The following is a 22,554-nucleotide window of genomic DNA, read 5'->3' on the forward strand; positions in this document are numbered from 1 at the left end:
GACAGGAATCTGTTTCCTAGAGGTATACTTGCTAAATCATCCTAAATATAAAAACCTATGTGGACAACGTATTCTGACAAAATGTGTATCCAGTCTATTTTAGAAGTATAGGTGAATAAAGTGTTCCGATTTTAGTTATCAAGTTATGCAATCATGGTAAGAGCCATTATTTACTGGAAGCCACCATGCTTGCATATTTAGGGGAAAATCTGGTCCCACTGAAGTCAGTGGAAGTTTCTCCATTGACTTCAATGAGACCAGGATTCTACACACAAAATATTTAAACCATCGGGTCCTGGAATACCAATCCTTAAAAGACAGAATACCTTAAGCGCTTGCAGTCTAGCTTGTTCTTCCTCCAAAGCTTGCTGTTTCTCTCTCTCATCCATTTTGCTAAATGACATTCCTGTGTTGGCAAGTGTGGAAACAGCACTGGATAGGGTGCTCGCTCTAAAATAAAGTTTTATCAAGAGAATGATTTTTTAAATTGTGACCTTTATTTGCATCCAAAAAGGCACCTGAGGTGCTTCATAGATAGCATACTATGTGTCTCTGGACTCAGCACTAAATACAATCACCTTTTGGTGAGGAAAAACAGCAAATGCATAACACTGTACATTTGGGGCAAGTGTAATGATGGGGACAAGTGTAGAATTAATTATTTTTCCACGGTTTCAGCTGAAGAGATATCAGATCAATAATCAAGTACAGAATTTCATATAGGATGTTTATGATTTTGCCACACAATTTATATACCTGCTGTAAAGATGATACTTTAAATAAGTTGAACAAAATTGCAGATGGCATACATAAACAGGTATGTGTTAGTATTTTATATTGACATGAGAAACAGCACTTTTAAATCTGTAAGGAGCTGGCTAGCTAGCATGCACCCACACACACTTGATGCTGTAGAGACAAATCCTCTCAGCTACTTGTGAAAATCTGAGGTAAGAGGCTCAAGTGATGACTCTGTTGCAATGCAGAACTGTGGTTGTCTGAAAAATATGCACACCTATGTTGACTTCATCTCTCAAAAAAAGGGGTTTGCCAAAAAAAGGAGTTTTGTCCAACTATCACAAACATGGATTGTACATATTGTTGTATCTTTTGGTGAAGAAGCTAAAACTATATCCATCTCTTCCTCACCTCATCATTCAAGTGACAACGCATCTTTCAGTAGGAAGAATAAATGGATTTGTGATCATCCCATCCAAACGCACAGCTTGGTAAGGAGCCAAATGGGGACAGTGGTGTGATACACCATAACATGCCCCATTTTAAGGTGGGGAGATAGAATTTTGAATGGCTGACTGTTAGCATGATTTTTCTGCCATATATGTGGCAAGCATGGCTTACCTATCAGTGCAGCAAAAGCAACACGGCATTCCTGATTAGTGGCTGTCCTATGAAGGCTGGTTAATGGCCATTAGCACAGTGAAATTTGGTTAGCATATCAAAAATATCATGGGATCATATGCAAGCAGTATCTGTTATAGAAAGCTGCAACTACTTGGTAACTAAACAGGACTTGAAACAATATCCAGTAGAGGATTTGCATTTTTTACCTATGTGTAATAAGCACTAGTTTTGGAATAACATGTCATGAACAATCTTAAAAACTAATGGCTGTGCTCTTCAATTTCCAGCATGACTATGATTCTAAGTTTGCATACCATGCTTTTGATCATCATCATGCTATCCTGAGGCAAGTGTAACCATAGTGTCTGGCTTTTTGAGCTCAGATAATGCTAATCACAATTAGGAACCTATGCTAGGTGCATTCAGGCAAGTGGAAGAAAGAAGCAAAATTTGCATTTGACAATTATCAGATCCCAGAATACCATAGGTGGGTCTGGATTTGCCTACTGGTTGAAGTCACCACATGCTGAGAGATCTGAAGGACACAGAATATCTTCACATAGCCCAGAGATCGGCAACCTTTGCATGCGGCCCGCACAGTGTAAGCCCCCAGAGGCAGGCCAGTTTGTTTACTTGCCACATCTGCAGGTTTCAGCTGATCGTGGCTCCCCTGGCCCATGGTTCACCGTCCCAGGCCAATGGGTGCTGTGGGAAGCGCATGGGCTGAGGGATAGCCTATCGACATATTCGGAATATCAGCTGTGTAGTCTTAATCCACAAAAAGACAGGAGTACTTGTTGCACTTTGACAAATTTTATTTGAGCGTAAGCTCAAATAAATTTTATCTCTAATCTCTAAGGTGCAACAAGTAAGCTCCTGTTCCTATTGACATAGGAGGCACAGGAGGATCTGAAGTGTACATCAGTTACCCTGCCTATGGTGAAAGGATGAACAGACAGTAGTGAGAATGGCCCACGTGTATCTGACAGGAGAAATCTGCCCTTAAAGATTATTTTCCTGCAACCCCACAACAACAGTGAGAGAGGAGATAATTTCCATAAACACATTCCCAACTCTCTGCATCCATCTCCTTACACCTTCTGCAACTCATTAAATCTCTATTTAAAAAGCAATACAATTTACAAAAGTAAAGTTGGTGACATAGGCCAAAGGCGCTAATATCTTCAACAGATTGGGGTCTACCTTTAATTTACAAGTCTAATAGCTTGCTGCTTGGACTGGGAAGTGAATCCCATGATGGGGTCCTTCCATCTCTTAATTACCACAAGGCATACTGTATAGGAGTATTGCCAGGTCCTGAAGAAGTCGTATCCAATACTCAGGCAGAAGGACAATGATCATGAGGTCATGAATAAATATTACTTAACACTTAGCACTGTACAAATTATTAGGCAGTCACAATTGCTGATTTTGCAAGTCGCAAAATAACTTGCTCAAGGCTATGGAGCAAGTCAGTGGCAGAATCTGGATTAGAGCTCAGGACATCTTGATTCCTGTTCTCTCCAAATTCAAAAGAAAAGAAAAAATAGAATAATGACATGTTACAGATCAAATAAGAAAAAAAGACTCCTTACTTGTGTTTAAAACCCCTTTAAGACTACTGAAATTAAAAATCTTTACAAATCTAATTTAGTAGTCATTAGCTGTATTTAATACATTTATTTTTGTTTTTCATCCATCGTGAACAATTAAAACAATCTGCTTCAGTTTCTCATTCTGCACAGTAAGACAATTCTACAGGGTTTCTGCTGTAAATATTGAGGAGGATTATTCAAATAAAAAATCTTATCTCCCTAATATTAGGTTTCTAAACAAACTCCTACATGGAACTCCTTCGGATACTGGGAAATATTTCACCACTCACCATAAGTTTCTCTGAAGAAATTTTCAGGAAGTGACAAGTTCTTAGAGGCTTCTGAACTATTTTATGCAACAATAATGCCACAAGAGAGCAAAATAAATAAAATAAAGGTAGTAGGGTAATCCATATTCTGGGGTTAAGGAATTACACAATAAGGTTAATTAACACAACTGATACATCTTTAGAAGAACTTGTATTCTGCAATATACACACAAGATAGCAAGCACTGAAGGCATGTGTGTACTTTAAAAGCCAGTTAAATTCTCATGACTTGTCAGACTACTTTAACAGATAAGGTAAAAACGTTGAGAACGCTATTACATGTGGCCTCAGCTCAGCACTTCGCTACTACAGTTGTATGTTAAAATGCACTAGATAAGAACATTTAATGTACATTCAAGGGATATCCTCTACTAACAGAGCAACACTATTAATAAAGCGTTAGTCTATGCTTTCCACACTTACTAGAAAAGGAAAACACATTGTTTCCTTCCACTTACTTCTAGGAGGATGCAAGTATCTCAGGGAAGACCTCAAAAATTTACCGATACTTAAAATACCTCAGTATAAAGAGCATTAATATATAAGACACCTTTGTGATCCACTTGATGCTTACCTGCTGGCAGCTGAGACTTCTTTCGTTTTTTTCCCCTCTAGAGAAGCCAAATGCTGTTCCAATGCTTCAAGCAAGCTGCTGGGTGCCTAAAGTTAAAGTTCTCATAAAACATCTGCTTGATAACAATGCATTACCATCTTGTGTACAGATTCATTCTCCCATCCACCAACTAAGCAATTATGCATTTCTTTTTAGATCATACACTTGAATTCAATTTGCAAGATTCATTTTTTGGCAATATCCCCTTTTCAATCAGTATATGCAAACATGATCACTAAACGCTAGTTTATGAAACAGAAGTTTCCCCAAATTGGGCACATGTATAGAACAAAGATTGGAATTTTCTAGCAACAGCATTAGCTGTGTTAAGCACTTCAGTAACAAGGCAGGTCAGTTAATTATACTCAGCTCTAATTAGCATGCCCCAAAACTGGGGGAGTGCTTACAGAAAGTGTTAATTCTCTAGCTACAGTAGCAAAAAAAAAAAAAAAAAAAAAGGCAGGCTATACTTTCATTTGTCTAAAATCCATAAACAAATTTAAATCAGATGATAAATCCTTTCAACCAGTGTGAGCAAACATAATTATCTCAGTACAATGGGGAAACTACCTTTCAGAAACTGAAGTATAACCCACATAACCACTTTATTGGAAGCAACAAAATAGTTTTACTGCACTCACACTAACGTAGAATATTAATTGCTATTCCTTTACCACTCATATCTTTATGGCAAGTTAACATTCCCTCCCTCTTTTCTCAGATCCATCTGTGAACTAAAATCAGCACATGATACCAGCAGTTCTTATAATCTAGACATTAAAACTGACCATACGGTGATAGTTTTCAGTCAGGACAAAAAAGTGTTAATTCTTTTTTTTTTTTTTTTTAAGCAGACCTCCAGCATTCCACTATCCCTAGCAAAAAGCTAGGTTTTAAAATGCCACAGTACAGAGTTTTTTAAAAAGTGAAACAGCTCAACAGTAGACATCAGTAAATGTGTTTAAAATAACACAAATAAATTTACAAAGTCTTTCTATATCTGGAAACCTTAATCTCTCTCTGAAGTGCTTAAGATTGAGTGAATGAGGCATCTGAACTACTGACAAATGGATGAACAGAAGCAAGCAGCTAATAAAGTAGAAGAATAAACCACACCAAAATCCAGCACTGATTTAGTTCTTAGTAAGATGTAAGAAAAAAGTAACCAGTCACTGATTAAAAGCCTTGTCTACATGGGCAAAAATAAAAGTGCCTTTTTTAATTCAAGTTAGTTTAACTCAATTGAAATTTTCCCTCAACACTGATTGACCCAGTTTAATACCATTAACAATATTTCAGATGATCCTAGACTTTTTCAACACCTCCTTGAAAATAGCCCTGCCCTTAAAGGCAGGTTTGCTAGTTTGGCTTTAGAGCGAGAATTTTCTCTCCATTGTTTTACACACAAGACTCCCTGTCGTCAACACAGTCATGGCTCCATAAATTGACTGAATTAGAATAGACATGGACTCTCACAAACAAGAGAGCAAGTCCAGAAATGTGAGTTTCTTGGCCAGTTATAAGTCCTCATCTTTGGTCTCTAGAGATCTGATGGCCACTTCTACAGCTGCCTATGAAGTACATACCAATAAATCGCTGAAAGGAACTAACAAGTGTTTAGACTGGTACAGAAGAAAGACAGGCAGTGTTTTTGTTGGTCCACTTAGACCAGGCAAAGAGAAATCAACTATTTCAAGAAATCCAGACTGTTTTATTACAAAGAAATAGCAAAGTCCCCCAAAAAGGGTAATGAATATTAACAATATTGATAGGGGTGGGAAATTTTCACAAAGAAAGATCAGAGACTAGTGCTATTTAGTTTGTTAAAAAATTAGTACAAGATCAGATGGAGGTATACTGTACAGAACAATGAATGGCACAAAGACAGACAGTTGGGTGCCGTAATAACACTTTCCATAATAAAATAAAAAGGTCTGTTCTTATAAGGATGGTCAATGTTTCTCTAAATTGATTATACATACTGATTCCATCTGTACTGTCCCCATTCCAATTTATTAAAATACCTAGAATCAACCTAGTTTATTCTGCCTTGTAAATTACCCTCACCACCCGATTTCCCAGTGTCTCCCATCATTAAAGTTTTTGGGGAGCAGGGACTATTTGTGTGCTGAACATATGGCTGGTGCCAATATAAATATCAGTAGACCTACACTGTTATCTTTGTGGACCTTGGAAAAGCTTCCATAGCTGAGTAACAAAGCTTAAGGTACAGGTATGTACTGCTGTGTATCTTTGTATGAAACCTGTTGCTTGAATGGAGTTGAGTGTTTTCCTCAAGAGTGGCCCAGTACGCCTGTGTACTTGAGAGGCAGATTCACAAAGGATTCAAAGGAAAAACTTCTGTTTTAGTAAAACTATCTCAATAAACCAGATAAATGTCACTGCTTTAAAACAGAACTCTTATTAAAGAATTGCAGAATCGTTTAAGAACTGTGTACATATAACAATCTATGGAAAAAGTGAACATGTATATTTCCATATATAAATATATGGAAGAGAATATATTCTCAGGATGAATATGATATACATTAACCATTAAAACACAAAGGACAAAAGAACTGGGTTAAATTAATATGAAATGTACACTGACCTGAGTAAGATCTGGAATGTCACCCTGATCAATTCCAACTTGCTGGGTTCACAAAAAAGGGGGGAAAAAAATGTACATTACTACATGCAGCGGCAATGAAAAGAAAAACTGTGGGGTCTGAATGTTACACAAAAGCTAAGGTATCAAAAGGGACATGAATAACTTTCTGAACTGGTACATTGTTCATGCCAATTCTAACACAAGCTTTAAGCTAGAATTTCAGTGTATATCTCAAACCAGCTCAAACCATATTTCTATTTGCACTGTTTCATGCAAAAATGCTGAGATTTACTGTAAGAGGAAATAACACAGCTTGCTTGAATTTATGCTCTATTTGGAGCAGAAATATCAAAGGAATGCTTTGTAAATATTTATAAGTATCATCCAGCCCAGTCATTTCCATCTACTAATCAATGTGGAAAAGCAGCTTCTTAGTAGCATTTTAGACAGAAAGGTTTACTGTGCTGTTAGTAATTGTTAGGCAAAGAAAGGTGCCTTAAAAATATCACTCAATATAAAAAAAGCATTTAAGCGACATTCAGATTCAGCAACCTACAGAAGTTTTATTTTGCACAGCAAATCACACAAACATTAGACTGTTTGTGATGGGACTACTGTACCAGTACAGATAGCTAAATGACACCCTTTTAATAAACATCAGTTTATTTACCTCTGCTACTTTGAGGAATTCTGACAGTTTGGTCATCCTGGCTAGGAACTTTTTGTAAATATCCAAACCTTCTTTGCACTGGGTCTTCTTCATATCAAAATACTTTTCTGAAGAGTGAAAAAAAAGGATATTTGTAAAAAAGGCACAAAAATACCCCAAACCCTTCTCCCCCCAACAACTCCAGCAGAAAACTTTCACACTAACGCAAGAGATTTAAAAAGATACAACACTGCAAACAATAACTTTAGATAATTTTAGGGGGAGGAGATATTAACTAATATAGAAAGCCATGTTATCTTTAAGAGTAACATGTTTCAGACTACTCATAATAATCTCCATATTTACAATGAGTTTGTTGATTTCAGCAAGTTATAACTTGGTGGACAGTTGTAGTCGATCTGAATGTCAAGTGTTTAATCTGTTTTTAAATTCTTTGTCAGCTAAGCTGGACTTTATTTTGAAGAAAAATGTTTGCAAAAAGTCAGTCCATGAGGTGCACTCAATCACTAGTAATGCAGTAGCTGACTTTATTAAAAATGCACTCTATTTTCTATTTTTAAAGCATTTTTAAACTACACATCAACGTCTCAATACTATGCATTTGTGGTTTGTAAATGGAGATATAAAATCTGAAGGAAGCATTTCAAATGAAAACTCAACTTTCACATGTATCCAACTTTTGACTTGTCAATATTAATGCACAGAATCCTTATGAGTAAACCTGTCAAACAGGAATAGCATTTGCACCCTTTTGAGTACTGAGTTTTATTTTTCATACTCTGAAACTTGTAGAGTTTAATGCATCAATAAAATGAAAAACACTGGCAGATTTAATGGAAGAGAGTGAAAGCGGAATCCAAAAATTATTAAATAAATTTTACTGCTTTACTGTCTTTTTTGTGCAAGATTCTCACTTTTCCCCCCCTTAGTTACTCTTGAACGCACAATCCACTTAAAAACCATATCTGACATATGTTAACATAGCCAAGAACTCAAGAAGGTAGAACTCTACAATCTGCACAAGACCATGAACACCAGTTGTTAAAGTTGATAAAACAAAGATATAGGAAACCCAACAATGTGCACTGGGCACTGTGTATTCAGCAAATAAATAGTGACCTTTTTAAAAAAAGTGTATGCCCAGTAAACCCAGCACAGGCCAACCTACTTTAGAGCCCCTCCCCCAATTAAACTGTACTTATAGGCTACATTATTTTATAATCTGGTTATAAGGAATATTCAAAACCACATTTCTAGTATTACTAAAATAGAAATTGAGGCAAGAATAACTCAGATTTACACTTCAGCCTGAAAAATAATAAGTCCTATATCAATGTCTTTAAGGTGAATCCTGGTGTCACTGACAGTAATGATAAGTTACCATTGACTTCAACAGAAGCAGGATCTGGCCCTTAATTTGTTAGGCTATTAAACAGACTCAATTTGCTTTTAAATTTTACTTCTCCCTTACTGTCTCCCCTAAAGATTCAAGAACATATGCACACATACACACCAGTTCCACATACCTAATAGGTTAATAACCCCTTCATTATAGGCTGCAAAAAGCCTAATGGAATCTTTAAAGAGAAGCATGAAGGCAGCGTTTATTACACCATTGGTTAATTCATTTGGATTTGCCTGTGTAGAAAGTGAAGAGATAGATTAAAAGTATTGGTGGGGAGAAAAATACCAATAAATTTCTTCCCATATCAATTAAATAAAATATTTTAACAATGAAATACAGTTTAGAATGTGCTTACATCAAAATCAAGGAGCGCATCAAGCTGGTTCTGAATAATTGGAAGGGTTTTCAGAAGCTTTTCAGTATTCATAGTTCTCATCACTCCATCTATCCTACAATGTGTAAAATGCCAAATGTATAAATGTACATGTGACCTAGAACATATGATGCCTTGATCTGATTAGTACCCTGTATTTAACTACAGTTTAAAAGGTAGCAAAGTTCTACGGCAAGCATATACATGACTATTAGTAATCTCTTATATCTGAAATGAAAGACAAAAAGGAAAATATTTCTTACCCTCTTTTCATTTTGGTGAAGTCAACTGCTACAAGTCTGTAAGAAAGTGCTTTTTCATTCAAGTATTTGCTATATCGCCTAATGAAGGTAGACATATCATAACCTGAAAATTAAATGTTTACTAGTTAGACATTTCAAAGAGGAAGAGCATCTATTTATTTTGTAATCATTTTTCAGTACTATTCTATAAGGTGTGTCATTGCACACAACTTGTATAAGGAGAGAACTCCATGTTCACTTGCAGAGGCTCTAAAACCTCCCTCCATATTCTTCTCTTCATTATTTGCACTAGCCTTGAGGCACAGTGCAGCCACCATCTTCCCAAGTGATGACAATTCCATGGAAGTTATCTGGACTGTGTTAATGCTTCACACAACAACAGCAGGAGAGGCTACTGTTGGCAATCATGAGGCGCTCTTCTTCTTATAGTATACAGCTCACTGGAAACAGAATCAGTCAAATGCTGATGACTAAAGATGGGAACTACTGAACTTTAGCTACTGTAAAAAAGTATGCTCTCAAAAAAAAACTAAATAATATATATATTTTTGCCATCACACAAACTACCTCTAACACCTTTCAGAGATCTGCATGAAAGGCTTTCATTAACCACTAGTAACGTGTTCTAATGACCATATTATGAAGCTTGACAATTAACATTAACCCCCACCCATTGCGGAATGAAGCCAAATGAAAAAGATTATTCCAGTGCTCATGTGTTAAGTTATAAATGCCGTTTTAAAAAGACACATGAAACTATAAGCACATTTCTAGCTCTCACGTGTGTAACTTTCAGCCATCACATAATTTTCCCCGTTTCCTTTGCTTACGGTCATCACTTTGCACTGCATAATATAAGTTAAGCCCTCTTTCATGGAAATGTCATTTTCTGTTAAACACCAGCGACTTACAATCACTACTAATGCAGAGCTATAAAAATGCATATATTTAAGACGTGAAAAAAATCAATTGCTTTGTTATGTAGGGTTTTTTTGGGGGGAGGCGGGGTTGCTTTATTTGGTTACTTTGTCAACCTTCTCTTGAAAAAGGTAATACTTTATTGTTTGCAACTTAGTTTTCACAAAGAAAAAGATTCTTACCCTGCATGGCACTTTTGTCCAGGTAGTTGTTTAGATTGAACAATGTATTTCGGGATGCAAGATACTGGATAAAGCGCTGATGAAGGGGAAAAAATGTCAACTGCTTGAAAATTACTTTTTCTTCATCAAATGTAATACATTTAAGAATCAGCTTACTAAATAACTGCACGTAACTTGGGTATTTCAGAGGAAACATTTACTTTTATCTACAATGTACAAATTAGTTGCAACAAAAATGATTCACCAAAACTTAGTAAACTAACATGAATTAAATACATTAAATTTCAGAACTGAGCATTCAGCAGAGGAAATTGGTTCAGTCTGAAGAAAAGCACTCCACTAGCCATACAGGAAGCTACATCAGCATTGGAGGGAGTTGCTTACATGTCTTTATAAGTAAAAGTTTTGTTAATTCTGTAGCTCACAGTAGGGAAACCGGAGAAAAACTATAGGTGCTCTAAAAGTTTCTTCTGTACGACTCTATAACTTCTGTGTAAGGGTTAAAGAGACAATTACAAACTATTTGGGAATGTTTTTCCACTTTAACAGAGCTCTATAAAAACACTGAGACACTAAAGCATTCAAGTATTTGTATAGTCATTAATGAAGTAATTAACTCACCTGGCATTATACTAGTTCTAAATAAGTCTATAGCATTAGTCTCCTCCTCCTCAAATATTTGGCTAAACAGATGAGACAAGAAAGAGGAGATGACTAAATCTATAGCTTGACTTATTAATGTTATTTAAAAGGAAACTGCTTCATGAACAATTTAAGTCTCTCTGCCACTTTCAGTACATATTAATATGCACACAATCATGTCTTCCTACAACTCAAACTATAAATTAGAACTTATCTTTTCAGGAAAAAAAAATATTGTCATCACTGTTACAGGACTAACTGCAGCTCTGACCTCCACTGAGTCTGAGCAGCTCCCCTCAGGTTAAAGCCACATGCCTTCACTTCTCTCAGGGTGGAATCCTGCAACCCCCTAGGTCTTGGGCTACAGCACGCTGCCTACCAATAATGATTGCTTCGAAGGCCCGGCTGAGTTTGGTACTGTAAGTCTGCCTTTCGTGAATTGTGACCAGTAGGCCTAGTTGGGAATTTTTCAATAAAACAGTTTTTTGTCTGAATAGTCCAATTTGTCAAAATGGAAACTTTACCAGGGAACATAACAGATTCAACAAAACTTTCATAGGGAAAGGTTTCTCAGGTTTAGTACAGCATTTCTGGTCAAAACCAGACACACAACCCACCTCAGAATATGCCAGTAGTGAGTGCACTCACCTAGTATGTAGAAGACCCAGATTCAACTCTCTGTTTTGCCTGATTCAGACCAATGACTTGAACCTGAGTCTCTCACATCCTATGTGTCCTAACCACCAGGCTGCTATTCTGGGGTGAGGTGGCTGTCTGTCTCTCTCTCTCTCTCTCTCCCCCTCCCTCTCTGATCCAATGAATATTTTTTAATACACACTAACAGTTTAGCTTGGTGGTAAGGGTACTCATTGGGGAGGCTGGAGACCCAGGTTCAAGTCATTAGTCTGAATTAGGTGAATACCCTCAATGCCAAGCTATCCTGGGGTGTGTGTGTCTTGTTTTTCCACCTAAATAAACAAACAAACAAACACACACACCCCACCTCTGAAAGATCTTGGTTTCATCCCAATACAGAACAGGGACGTTTTAGAAATCTCAAACATGATTACAGGAGAGGAAAAGTATTTCCCACCCAGCTTCAGTGACCAGTGGCTGACACAGTGACTAGGCAGCTTTTTTAATACCACTCATTTTTATCCTAACAGTAGGAATACAGCAAAGCAAAGAGGAAACAGATTTTAAAACAATGAAACAGTCTATACGCATGTCTATCTTAGTTAAAATAGGACGGCCTGCTTCGGACTCTCCCACAGGGTCTGTGGCTGTGTCAGACTGTTCTTTGTGAACAGCTCCCTTATGACAATCTCCCTCACTGTGGACAGAGAGGAAGTTTTGAACTGTTTATAGCCCTTTTGATCTGTTCCTTCTCAGCCTTGGCTGAGAAACTGTAACTTGGGCAGGAACCTGGAAGTAGCATTTTCACAGCTAATAGAGCTCAACAGTGATCTTAACCTCCTGAATTGTTTACAGGTGGTGTTTTATCTGGAGCCACTGTCTGCCCTTACTCTATTTCCAAACAGACTGCTATAACTAAATCAACATATGCATATAATAAACTAACTCAATATAGTCAATATTTCGTGACCTGAAGAAGAGTTCTGTGTAAGCTAGAAAGTTTGTCTCTTCCAACAACAGATTTTACTGCACCCACCATGTCTCTCTAAAGTCACAGTCATATATTGCCTATTTCAATAACCTGGTCAGACCCCTTGAAGATCAGGTCCAAATCTTTCACAGTGGTTCTTTAATGTTTACATTTAAAGCAAAGGTAAAACTTTCTTCTAGAGATACTTTGCCTTAGCCACAATTCTGCACTCAGATTTCTGTCATATGCACAACAGACAACCTATAATAAGCATGGGGATGCAGACTTGAATATTTGAGATGACGAGCTCTTTCATCTGACATAAAGGGTTGACTGTTTAGGCTTCATTGGAAGGTTGAGAAATTGTGTACAATTAAAGATGAAATTTCTAACGTCATATTGTGGCCTGGGAAAGAAAATCTGTCCCATCACTTACTATACCACAAAGTTTTTAAAATAAGTTTTGCTGATCTTTTGTTTTTAAACTGAACTAAACACAGGCGGTAAATGAATGTCAATAGTAGTTTAGGACAGAAAGTTACCGGAAAAGAGGCATGACATGGATTTAGACATCTACTGAGTTTCGTTTGAAATTAACTGATTTTATAGGTAGTGATGAATAGCACTTCACTAATTTTCTACCAGAAAGGTAATTTACAACCAATAATGATAGAAAAATTAAGTGTATTACTTTTTTTTCCCCCCTTCAAGTTCACAACTATTTCTTTATGGCATTCTGATTTTTTTCCAGAGATGCCCCCATAATATAACTATCAAAAGGTAATCAGTCTTACCTCATTTCCATACATCATGAGGTGGTGTGTTGTAATTAGAGCTTTGAACACTACAACCCAGCTACTGTTAACAGTCCTCTCAAAGAGTGTGTCTGCCAGCTGTGGAATATTCACATTCATCTCATTTGTGCACTGGATTAGATCTAAAATAAAAAGTAGTAAAGCATTATGTTTAGACATTCAAAGAGTCGACAGAAATAAGTTTCAAAGGCTGAACACGTAACATGAATGTTAATTGCTTTATACAGGACTCCATACCATTTGAAAGCTTTAACCTGACGCATTAACAATTATATTTCCTTTTGGAGTTGCAAACCACAAACAGTCTGCCATCTTTTGCTTGATTTCCTTAATAGCAGTTTTACAGAAAATAAATGAAAAACTAAACTAAAATGTGGAACTGAATTCTTTATTCTAAGCTTCTCTACTAAAGCACATATCAATTTACTAGTGTAGACGTGCTCTAGAAGTTTTGAATAGAAAAAAGGGAAAAAATCTTACATACAATTCAAAAACTATATTAACATAGAGTAAAATATATTATAGGGATGCTGCAATTATTCTCAAAATCAAGCATTACAAATTCAGAGTTAAGGTTAATTTAACTTTAAAAAAATGGAAATACAAAGTTAGGGCCACTCTCACAAATTCACCCTCTAGTGAAGAAAATGCAACAACCACATGATTAAAAGATATTAGTGAGCCCAGATTAGATTAAAGTGATATTTAAAAAAAAAAAAAAAACACACACAAGATTCCCCCACTCCTCCTGGTGACATTATAGAATATTTATATTAAATTCAAAAACTTTAATCCTATTGTTTTCCACTCCCATAAGATTTTAAGTCTCCAAAAATAAGAATCTACCAATATATGTAACAAAAGATGCTTGGACCACTAAAAAAAACTGAACACTTGAGGTATCACCATCCCTTGTATAACCATGTCCATTACAGATATGATAAATTTGTGCAACTTGCCATCACAATGGTATTTCTTATTTCATTACTTCCCCAATAAAAGTCACTTGAATGTCTTAATCTGTGTTATTTGAGTTCAGAGAACAGCTTTATTCTTTGGTACACAAAACAAAATCAGTCTTCTAGCAAGTGGCAATAATGAAATGAAAATCAATGGTACTTAGGAGCTTTTAAAATTTGTGTCCATCATCTTTTATTCCAGAAATGAAGCTCAATACCCATATAAGATACTATGAATAAAAATGGTTATAGTTCTCTCTAGTAATACTAGTAAGCACTGACAGGATGATCAGTAAAAGGCAACATGGATTTGTCAAGAACAAATGACAAACCAACCTAAATTTCTTCTTTGATAGGATTACTGGCCCAGTGGATGGGGCGGGAAAGCAGTAGACAGGATATATTCAATTTAATAAGGCTTTTGACATGGTCCCATATGATGCTCTCAAACAAACTAGTGAAATGTGGTTTAAATGAAATAACTGTTGGGAGGGTGCACAACTGGTCGAAAAACTGTTATGAATGGTTTGTCAAAATGGGATGCTGCATCGAGAGGGTCGCATAGGGGTCTGCGTGGGTCCAATACTATTCAATATTTTCATTAATAACTTGAAGTATGAAGTGGAGAATATATTTATAAAATTTGTAGATGGCTCCAACTTGGAAGGGTTGCAAATACTTTGGAGGACAGTGTTAGAATTCAAAATTACTGACAAATTGGAGAATTGGTCTAAAATCATCAAGAGGAAATTCAATAAAGATAAGTGCAGAGTTCTACACTTAAGACAGAAAAAACAAATGCCCAACTACAAAATGGGGAATAACTAGCTAGAAAGCGGTACTCTAGAAGAGGGTCTTGGGGGTTCACAGTGGATCACAAACTGAATGAGCCAACAATGTGACGCAGTTGCAAAAAAAAAAAAAAAAAAGCAGCAGCAGCTAATATTCTGAGGTGTTTTAACTGAAGTCTCGTGTAAGACACAGGAGGCAACTGTCCTGCTCTATTCAGCACTAGTGAGACCTCACCTGGAGTACTGTGTCCAGTTCTGGGCACCACACTCTAGGAAAGATGTGGACAAACTGGACAGACTCCAGAGGAGAGCAACAAAAGTGATAAAAAGTGTTTAGAAAAACCCGACCTGAGGAAACATTAGAAAAACTGGACAAGCATAGTTCTGAGAACAGAAGACTGGGGGGGGGGGCGGCTCCCTATAAGTCTTGAAATATGTAAAGGACTGTTATAAATAAGTGAGTGATCAGTTGTTCTCCACATCTAATAAAGATAGGAGAAGAGATACTTGGCTTAATCTGCAGCAAGAGAGATTTCGGTTAGATATTAGGAAAAGCTTTCTAACTATAAGGATAATTATGCTCTGGAGCAGGTTACTAAGGGAGGCTTGTGGAATCCCCAGCACTGTCTAACTGGTTATTAAAAACCTCCAAATACCTGTCAAGGGTTGTCTAGGTATATCTGGTCCTGCCTCAGCACAGGGGCTGGACTAGATGAACTCTCAAGGTCCCTGCCAACCCTACATTTCTATGAGCCAGCCACACTTTTGAACAAGTGAGGCATCCTGCAAACCTACCACCTTGGGATGCATTTTCGTCACATGACGGAGCTCGTCCAAAGTGGTGACTAATGATACGATAGTATTTTTCACATGAGCAGGGATCTTAGAAGTGAAATAATAAACCCAATAAAGTTAATGGCAAAACTGAGTTATGGGTACTCAAGAATCTTACATGATCGATCCAATGAAGGAAGTGGGAGTTGATTTAACTGAGATTAAGCCCTTTGCTTCCAAGTTCTTGCTGAACTAGAATATGTACATCATTCTATCTACCAAAATTTATCTTACATATTCATTTTCTACACAATTCCACTTTCAGGTTCTCATACACTGCAATCCAGACACTGTAGTGTTGTATTAGATTACAACTGAGGAATTTTTTTTTTTTATAAATCTTTCTACTGGAATATTTAATAAAAAAGGAGCTCATGGAAATAGTGTGCTTTATAGGCTAAAAGCTTGCTTTCACTAAACTTAAATTTCACATAAGAAGTCCCTTAATAAGATTTTAAAAACACTTCAATGTACAAATAATAATCTGGTTAAAGTTAGATTCATTCCATTGCTATGTTTATTCTTGTATGCAATATGTTGTAACCAAACCCAAATCTGTGACTACTATAGCTCACTTGTTTTAGATCTCTAAATTCAAGGTATTAATTGTCTTAGTTACACATTAGCCAGATTCTGCTGTCCTTTAGCCGAACTCCTGCTGCTCTAGCATAGTTATGATTGTGAAATATTAGTTATCTTCCACTAGGCAGCTGGTAAATACTTTTATAAAGAACTGCCGCGGTTTTCATGATTTTAAAAAACTGACTGACTTCTTCCAGGATAGGTCTATAAAAAGGTTATTTTCAGAGAAATGTTAAATAATTGAACTTGTTACTGAAAGGGGAAAAAAAAAACTAGAAGATAAAAATATTACCAAAACCACACCTCAACTTGTGCAGGCCTGTGATAGTCGACTATTGTTAACACACTCTACATGCCATCACCCACCTACCTCTAACAATTGGTGAGTATGCGTGCGCAATGAGACAGACCAACAGGTAGACACAATTCTAATATAGGAGTAAATATTATAAATGTTGTAGGTTACGAAAGGAATGAAACACATCAGGTAGAAGATGTTAGTTCTCCAGTATGACTTTTCATTTATATAGCACCGTTCATCTTAGAGTGTTTTACAAACCACAAACATAGGCATCACTTCCACCAAGAGTGAAATGCTATTTCTGGAATGGAATTTAGAAACTGTTATAAGAGCAACACTAAACAACAGTTTTAGACTGGAAGAATACGATATCCATCAAAATTGAAGGGGATTATAGACAGGCTGAAAATTAACCACACTAGAATTTGGCCAAGACACCAAGATTAATACCATGTAGCCATATAAAGAGGGTAATGGGATCTTTAATGGCCTACAAAACTTTTAGGACTTCCATTTTATAATATCTGAAATATCAGCACAGCTCATTTTAAATCAAACAGCTACTCAATGAATAACAAACACTACTTCCTGACAAACACAGGGTTTTCATTAGAGATTTCTCAGCCAAATACTGACCAAGACCAATGTTTCTTCAATTGTATTCATGATTACAGCCAGAGGTCCAGAGATAGTGATCTAATAACCACAGTTTTCATAAAAGGCTAAGTCATGCAGCAAGTTCAATTTCAGGTTTCTTTACTTTGTTCATTAGGACTAAAGTTGCTCTTTATAATCATTGTATCAACTCATTTTAGGTATTTCCAAACCTGTATGATCTACAAACTACAACACTCAAGCACAATGAGAACATTTAGGAAGAAGCTTAGCTCTAACTGTGATTTTGTTTTACTTTTCAGAGTTCAAGTCAGATTCTCCAATTATTCAACATGGGTTTATGATTTAATAAACTTGAAATTTGGGAGAAAGAGCCCCTGGGGCTGTGGAAACAAGTAAACTAGTTTCAGATTACCTGGAAAGTAAATTAATTTTTCTGTTTCCCTTTTTAAAATATAGATCACTATCTTCTTCCAAAGCTGTAAGAATTGGATTGTATTTTAGAAATATGCAAGGAAGTTGCTATTGCAGTGTGACTGAATCACTGTGTGTTCAACTCACATCATATGAAACTGAGGCTATCTACACAAGTTAATGCCTCTTAAATTAGCCTCACTCAGAAGAGTGGCCACACTGTGAAACAACACCAAAGTTCTACAGAATGATTGTGTTAGAAGCTGATAAGTTATACTAACTTGGGGCATGGCTACACTTGCAAATGTAGAGGGCTGTGAGTTAAACCAGCCCTTGGACAGCGCAGTAGGGAAAGCACTGTAGTGTGTCCAACACTGTCAGCTGGAAGCGCACTGGCGTGATCACATTTGCAGCACCACTGGGAGCGGTGCATTACGGGCAGCTATCCCACAGAACACCTCTTCCCATTCTGGTACTGTGGCTTGTGGGAAGAGGGTGGGTGAGCAAGGCATTCTGGGTCCTGTCCAAATGCCCCACGATTCATTGCTTCGCATCCCAGCAATCCCTGTGCTTCCATCCACATTTGGCTCCATCTTTGAACATTTTTTGTACTGCGCACTCTGTCTTCCCTTTCGTTCTGTGGGAATAGGTCCCGAAGTGCTGAGGAATATGCTGTTGGGTCTCGCCAGTACGTCATGTTTGGCAGTCGAGTTACTCCTTAAGCTACAAACAGAGTGAGAAGTCTGAAGATATCGACTTGTGTAACGCATATGACAGGAGATTGCTTGTGCCATTCACAGACATGCTCACCACCGCGGAACGCCGCTTTTGGGGTCAGGAAACAAGCACTGAGTGGTGGGATCACATCATCGTGCAAGTCTGGGAGGACGAGCAGTGGCTGCAGAACTTTCAGATGAGAAAAGCCACTTTCATGAGACTGTGTGATGAGCTTACTCCCACCCTGCAGCATAAGGACACGAGATTGAGAGCTGCCCTGCCAGTGGAGAAGCGAGTGGCTATTACCATCTGGAAGCTGGCAACTCCAGACAGCTACCGATCGGTCGCTAACCACTTCAGAGTGGGAAAGTCGACCACTGGAATCGTGTTGATGCAAGTTTGCAGGGCCATTAATCACATCCTGCCCAGAAGAACTGTGACTCTAGGTAACATGCATGACATTGCAGCTGGCTTTCCCTTACCGCAAAGGGGTGATAGATGGGATGCATATTTCAATTCTGGCACCAGCCCATCTAGCCTCTGAGTACATTAATTGGAAGGAGTATTTCTCTATGGTTCTCCAGGCGCTTGTGGATCACTATGGGTGTTTCATTAACATTTAACGCAGGCTGACCCAGAAAGGTGCATGACACACATCTTTCAGAACACTGGTCTGTTCAGGAAGCTGCAAGCAGGGTCTTTTTTCCCCAGACAAGAAGATCACTGTAGGGGAAGTCGAAATGCCCACTGTGATCCTTAGAGACCCTGCTTACCCTTTAATGCCATGGCTAATGAAACCCTACACAGGGAACCTAGACAGCAGCAAGGAGCGGTTCAACAGGCTGAGTCGGTGCAGAATGACTGTGGAGTGTGCTTTTGGCTGTTTAAAGGGCAGCTGGGGCTCTCTGTATGGAAAGATGGACCTGGCTGATGACAACATCCCCGGGGTTATATCTGCATGCTGTATCCTCCACAACATTTGTTAAGTGAAGGGTGAAAGATTCACTCAGGCATGGAACTCAGAAGTTCAACACCTGGAGGCTGAATTTGAACAGCCAGAGAGCAGGGCAATTAGAGGGGCCCAGCGCGGGGCTGCAAGGATTAGGGATGCCTTGAGGGAGCAATCTGAAGCTGAAAGCCACCAGTAACATTTGGTGCTTTGCATGCGAGCGAAGTGCAGTGGTTCCAATGTTAGCAGGAATCTGTGCTTGCTACACTGACTTGCAGTGCCTGTTGCTTTCCTGGGTTAAGGTATCTTTTACTCAATGCAATAATAAAGAATGTTTTCAAAGCCAAAAAAGCCATTTATTTAAAAGAAAATTCATTTATTGAAAAGAAACACAACTGCTTGGGAAACAGAAAGGACAAAGGGGTGGGGTGGGGAACAATTCAATCATAGATTTGCTATGTCCTGTTCTCATACTCAGCCTTCCTGTCTGGAATGCTGTGCAATGAGTGCTGCACTTCAGGCTGGCTAAAATGCATGGTGACGGAGACTGAGCGCAGTGGGTAAAGGTCGTAATTTGCAGGGCTCGGTGGTGAAGCTACAGGTGTTGGAGGCAGCTGGTGGTGATAAGAACCCAGATGCTGGGGAAAGTGGGTTGGAGGTGACCTGGGGGCACAAGAGTTTTGGGACAACGGCTGCGGGGGGGGAGGGGGGGGAGAGAAAGCAGTGCTCCACCTGCATGGCTACAAGTGCCTGGATCAAGTTTGCTTGGCACTCCATAACGTTTATCAGCCGCTCTGTACTTTGGTGCCAGCGCTCTGCATTCTGCTGGTGGAACCTCCTTTCACTCTCCCTTCACTCCTGCGCTTTTTGATTTTCATGAAGGGAATGCTGCATTACTTCATGCAACACGTTCTCTTTGCTTCTACGTAGCCTCTTCCTAATTCTGTGGAGTCTTTCGGACGGTGATAACATGGATGGCTGAGATCTCAAGGCTGCATCTGTAAAGACAAAATACAACACTTAACAGAGGCAGCATTGTTCACACCAAACAGAGCTATGATTCGCCTGTACTTAAAGATGAGCACAGTCTACACAATAGCAGAATTTGCCTGTCCCAAAGCGAGCACACACAACCCACAGAAGCCTCAAAATGGTGAGTAAGCACAGGGTGGCAAGGGACTGATTGTTTCACTGATGTACTGTCCTCTGGGTTTCCGTGCCCTGGGGAGAGCTAACAAATGCAGGGGGCCCCTATACTGAACACTGTCCCCACATTTTCCACAGGAGTTCGTCCTGGAAGATTTCTTGCTGCTGAGGGTGACGTGGGAAGCAAGGGAGGGTCTTCTACTGCAATGCTGCTTCTGCCCTGGCCTATATGCAGCTTGCCTGTGGTGCAGCAATGGTTCCGCCACCCCTTAGGGCACAGTAGCGTGGGCACGTTAGCCTGACTGGGACAAGGAGTACAGCAGTGCTCCCAAGAAACCTGCGCAAGCGCACTGCACAGCTTCTGGATAAGACCTTTGAAGAGATCACTGAGGCCAAGTACTGTGGTATGAGAGAGCACATCAATGCCCTATTCCACATCTAGGCATGCATGCAGCCCTAACCCTCCTCACCCCAAGAGCCCGCACCGAATAACTTTTACCAAAGCCACTTACTGGGCACGTCCTCTGGTGTTTGTCCTTCCCCAAGCACTGGCCTCAGAGACTGACTACCTTCCTCCCACCTTGAGAATAGCTCTCGGCTGCATGCATCTAGGGATGCCAGGGTATCTTCCTCCTCCTCAGCACCCTCACTCCCACTTTCCTCCTCCTCTTGCCTTGTTGAACTTGGCTCTGAATTGTCCATGGTCGTCTCTGGAGTGGACGTGGAGTGGACCCCCAGTATTGCATCCAGCTCTTGGTAGAAACGGCAGGTCGCAGGGCCAGCACTGGAGCAGCTGTTTGCCTCGCAGGCTTTGCGGTAGACATTCTGCAGCTCCTTCACTTTAACCCTGCACTGCAGTGCATCCCGATCATGCCCCCTTTCCATCATGTCCCTTGATATCTGCCCGAAGTTATCATAATTTCTATGGCTAGAATGCAGCTGGGACTGGAGAGCTTCCTTCCTCCAAACACTGATGATGTCCAGCACCTTGCCATTGCTCCATACTGGGGATTGCCTGGGGTCACTTGCAAGGATGCGCTGAGAGCACTCCATGCCTTGCTGAGCAAACAGGAAAGGGATTTTCAAAATTTCCAGAGAATTTAAAGGATGAGTCTGATGGTTGGTCACTTTAGAGCAGGGCAGTAGAGTCCAAAGTGATGACCAGAGTGGCTAGAACAGGCATTGTGGGACACTTCTGGAGGTCGATCAGAGCACATTAACAGACCGGGGCATCCACACTGGCACCATGGCGCTTGAGCCAGGGCGCACCAAGCGTTATGCTTCTCACGGAGGTGGATTACCAGAAGTGCTCCAGCCACAGAGTCAGAGTGTTCTACGTGCCTTGCCAGTGTGGATGCGTCGTGAGTTAGAGTGCACGGGGATGCTTTAATGCACTCTGATTTGCAAGTGTAGCCATGCCCTTGAGCTGTACCCTATATCCCTGACAGTCAACTAGAGTTAAAGGGCTTGTGTACACAACGCAGCAATGCACACTAGAGTGGTGTAAATTGTAGAGCACTCTAACTGCCCTGCATAGACCATGCTGACATGGTCTGAAAAGTTCCTAGTGTGCACTGAAGTAGTGCTGTTTCAAATGTTACACCATTGTGTTCTGGGTATCTTTCAGAGCATGTCAGCAGGGCCTACACAGGGCAGTTAGAGAGTGCTACAATTTACACCTTTCTGGTGCATATTGCTACACCATGTAGACAAGACCAAAACCACTACCACAGTCAAGTTAAGGGTTTGGGGTACGTCTGCATGTGAAGTTAATTCAGCTGATCAGGACCTGGGCCGAGCTGTAAGTGGCCACCAAGCAAAGCCATATTTGAATTACTGGGGCCACACGGGTGCTGTTCTCA

At 39.2% G+C, this 22,554-nt stretch overlaps 1 protein-coding gene across 4 annotated transcripts in view; it reads right to left on the reverse strand.

Annotated features, from left to right (window-relative positions):
• Positions 1 to 22,554, reverse strand: part of LOC115657820 (phosphatidylinositol-binding clathrin assembly protein-like) — a 50,330-nt gene that overhangs the window by 22,116 nt on the left and 5,660 nt on the right. For all 4 annotated transcript variants that reach the window (XM_030576093.1, XM_030576094.1, XM_030576095.1 and 1 more), the window contains exons 2-10: positions 13,364 to 13,506; positions 10,322 to 10,397; positions 9,222 to 9,324; positions 8,941 to 9,034; positions 8,707 to 8,818; positions 7,181 to 7,287; positions 6,511 to 6,552; positions 3,861 to 3,946; positions 327 to 450 (exon numbers count right to left, since the gene is read on the reverse strand). In XM_030576093.1, the coding sequence (XP_030431953.1) occupies positions 327 to 450; positions 3,861 to 3,946; positions 6,511 to 6,552; positions 7,181 to 7,287; positions 8,707 to 8,818; positions 8,941 to 9,034; positions 9,222 to 9,324; positions 10,322 to 10,397; positions 13,364 to 13,506 (887 nt within the window). The remainder of the gene's footprint in view (positions 1 to 326; positions 451 to 3,860; positions 3,947 to 6,510; positions 6,553 to 7,180; positions 7,288 to 8,706; positions 8,819 to 8,940; positions 9,035 to 9,221; positions 9,325 to 10,321; positions 10,398 to 13,363; positions 13,507 to 22,554) is intronic.

The sequence above is a fragment of the Gopherus evgoodei genome, chromosome 9, assembly GCF_007399415.2.
Source record: "Gopherus evgoodei ecotype Sinaloan lineage chromosome 9, rGopEvg1_v1.p, whole genome shotgun sequence".
Lineage (NCBI taxonomy): Eukaryota > Metazoa > Chordata > Testudines > Testudinidae > Gopherus > Gopherus evgoodei.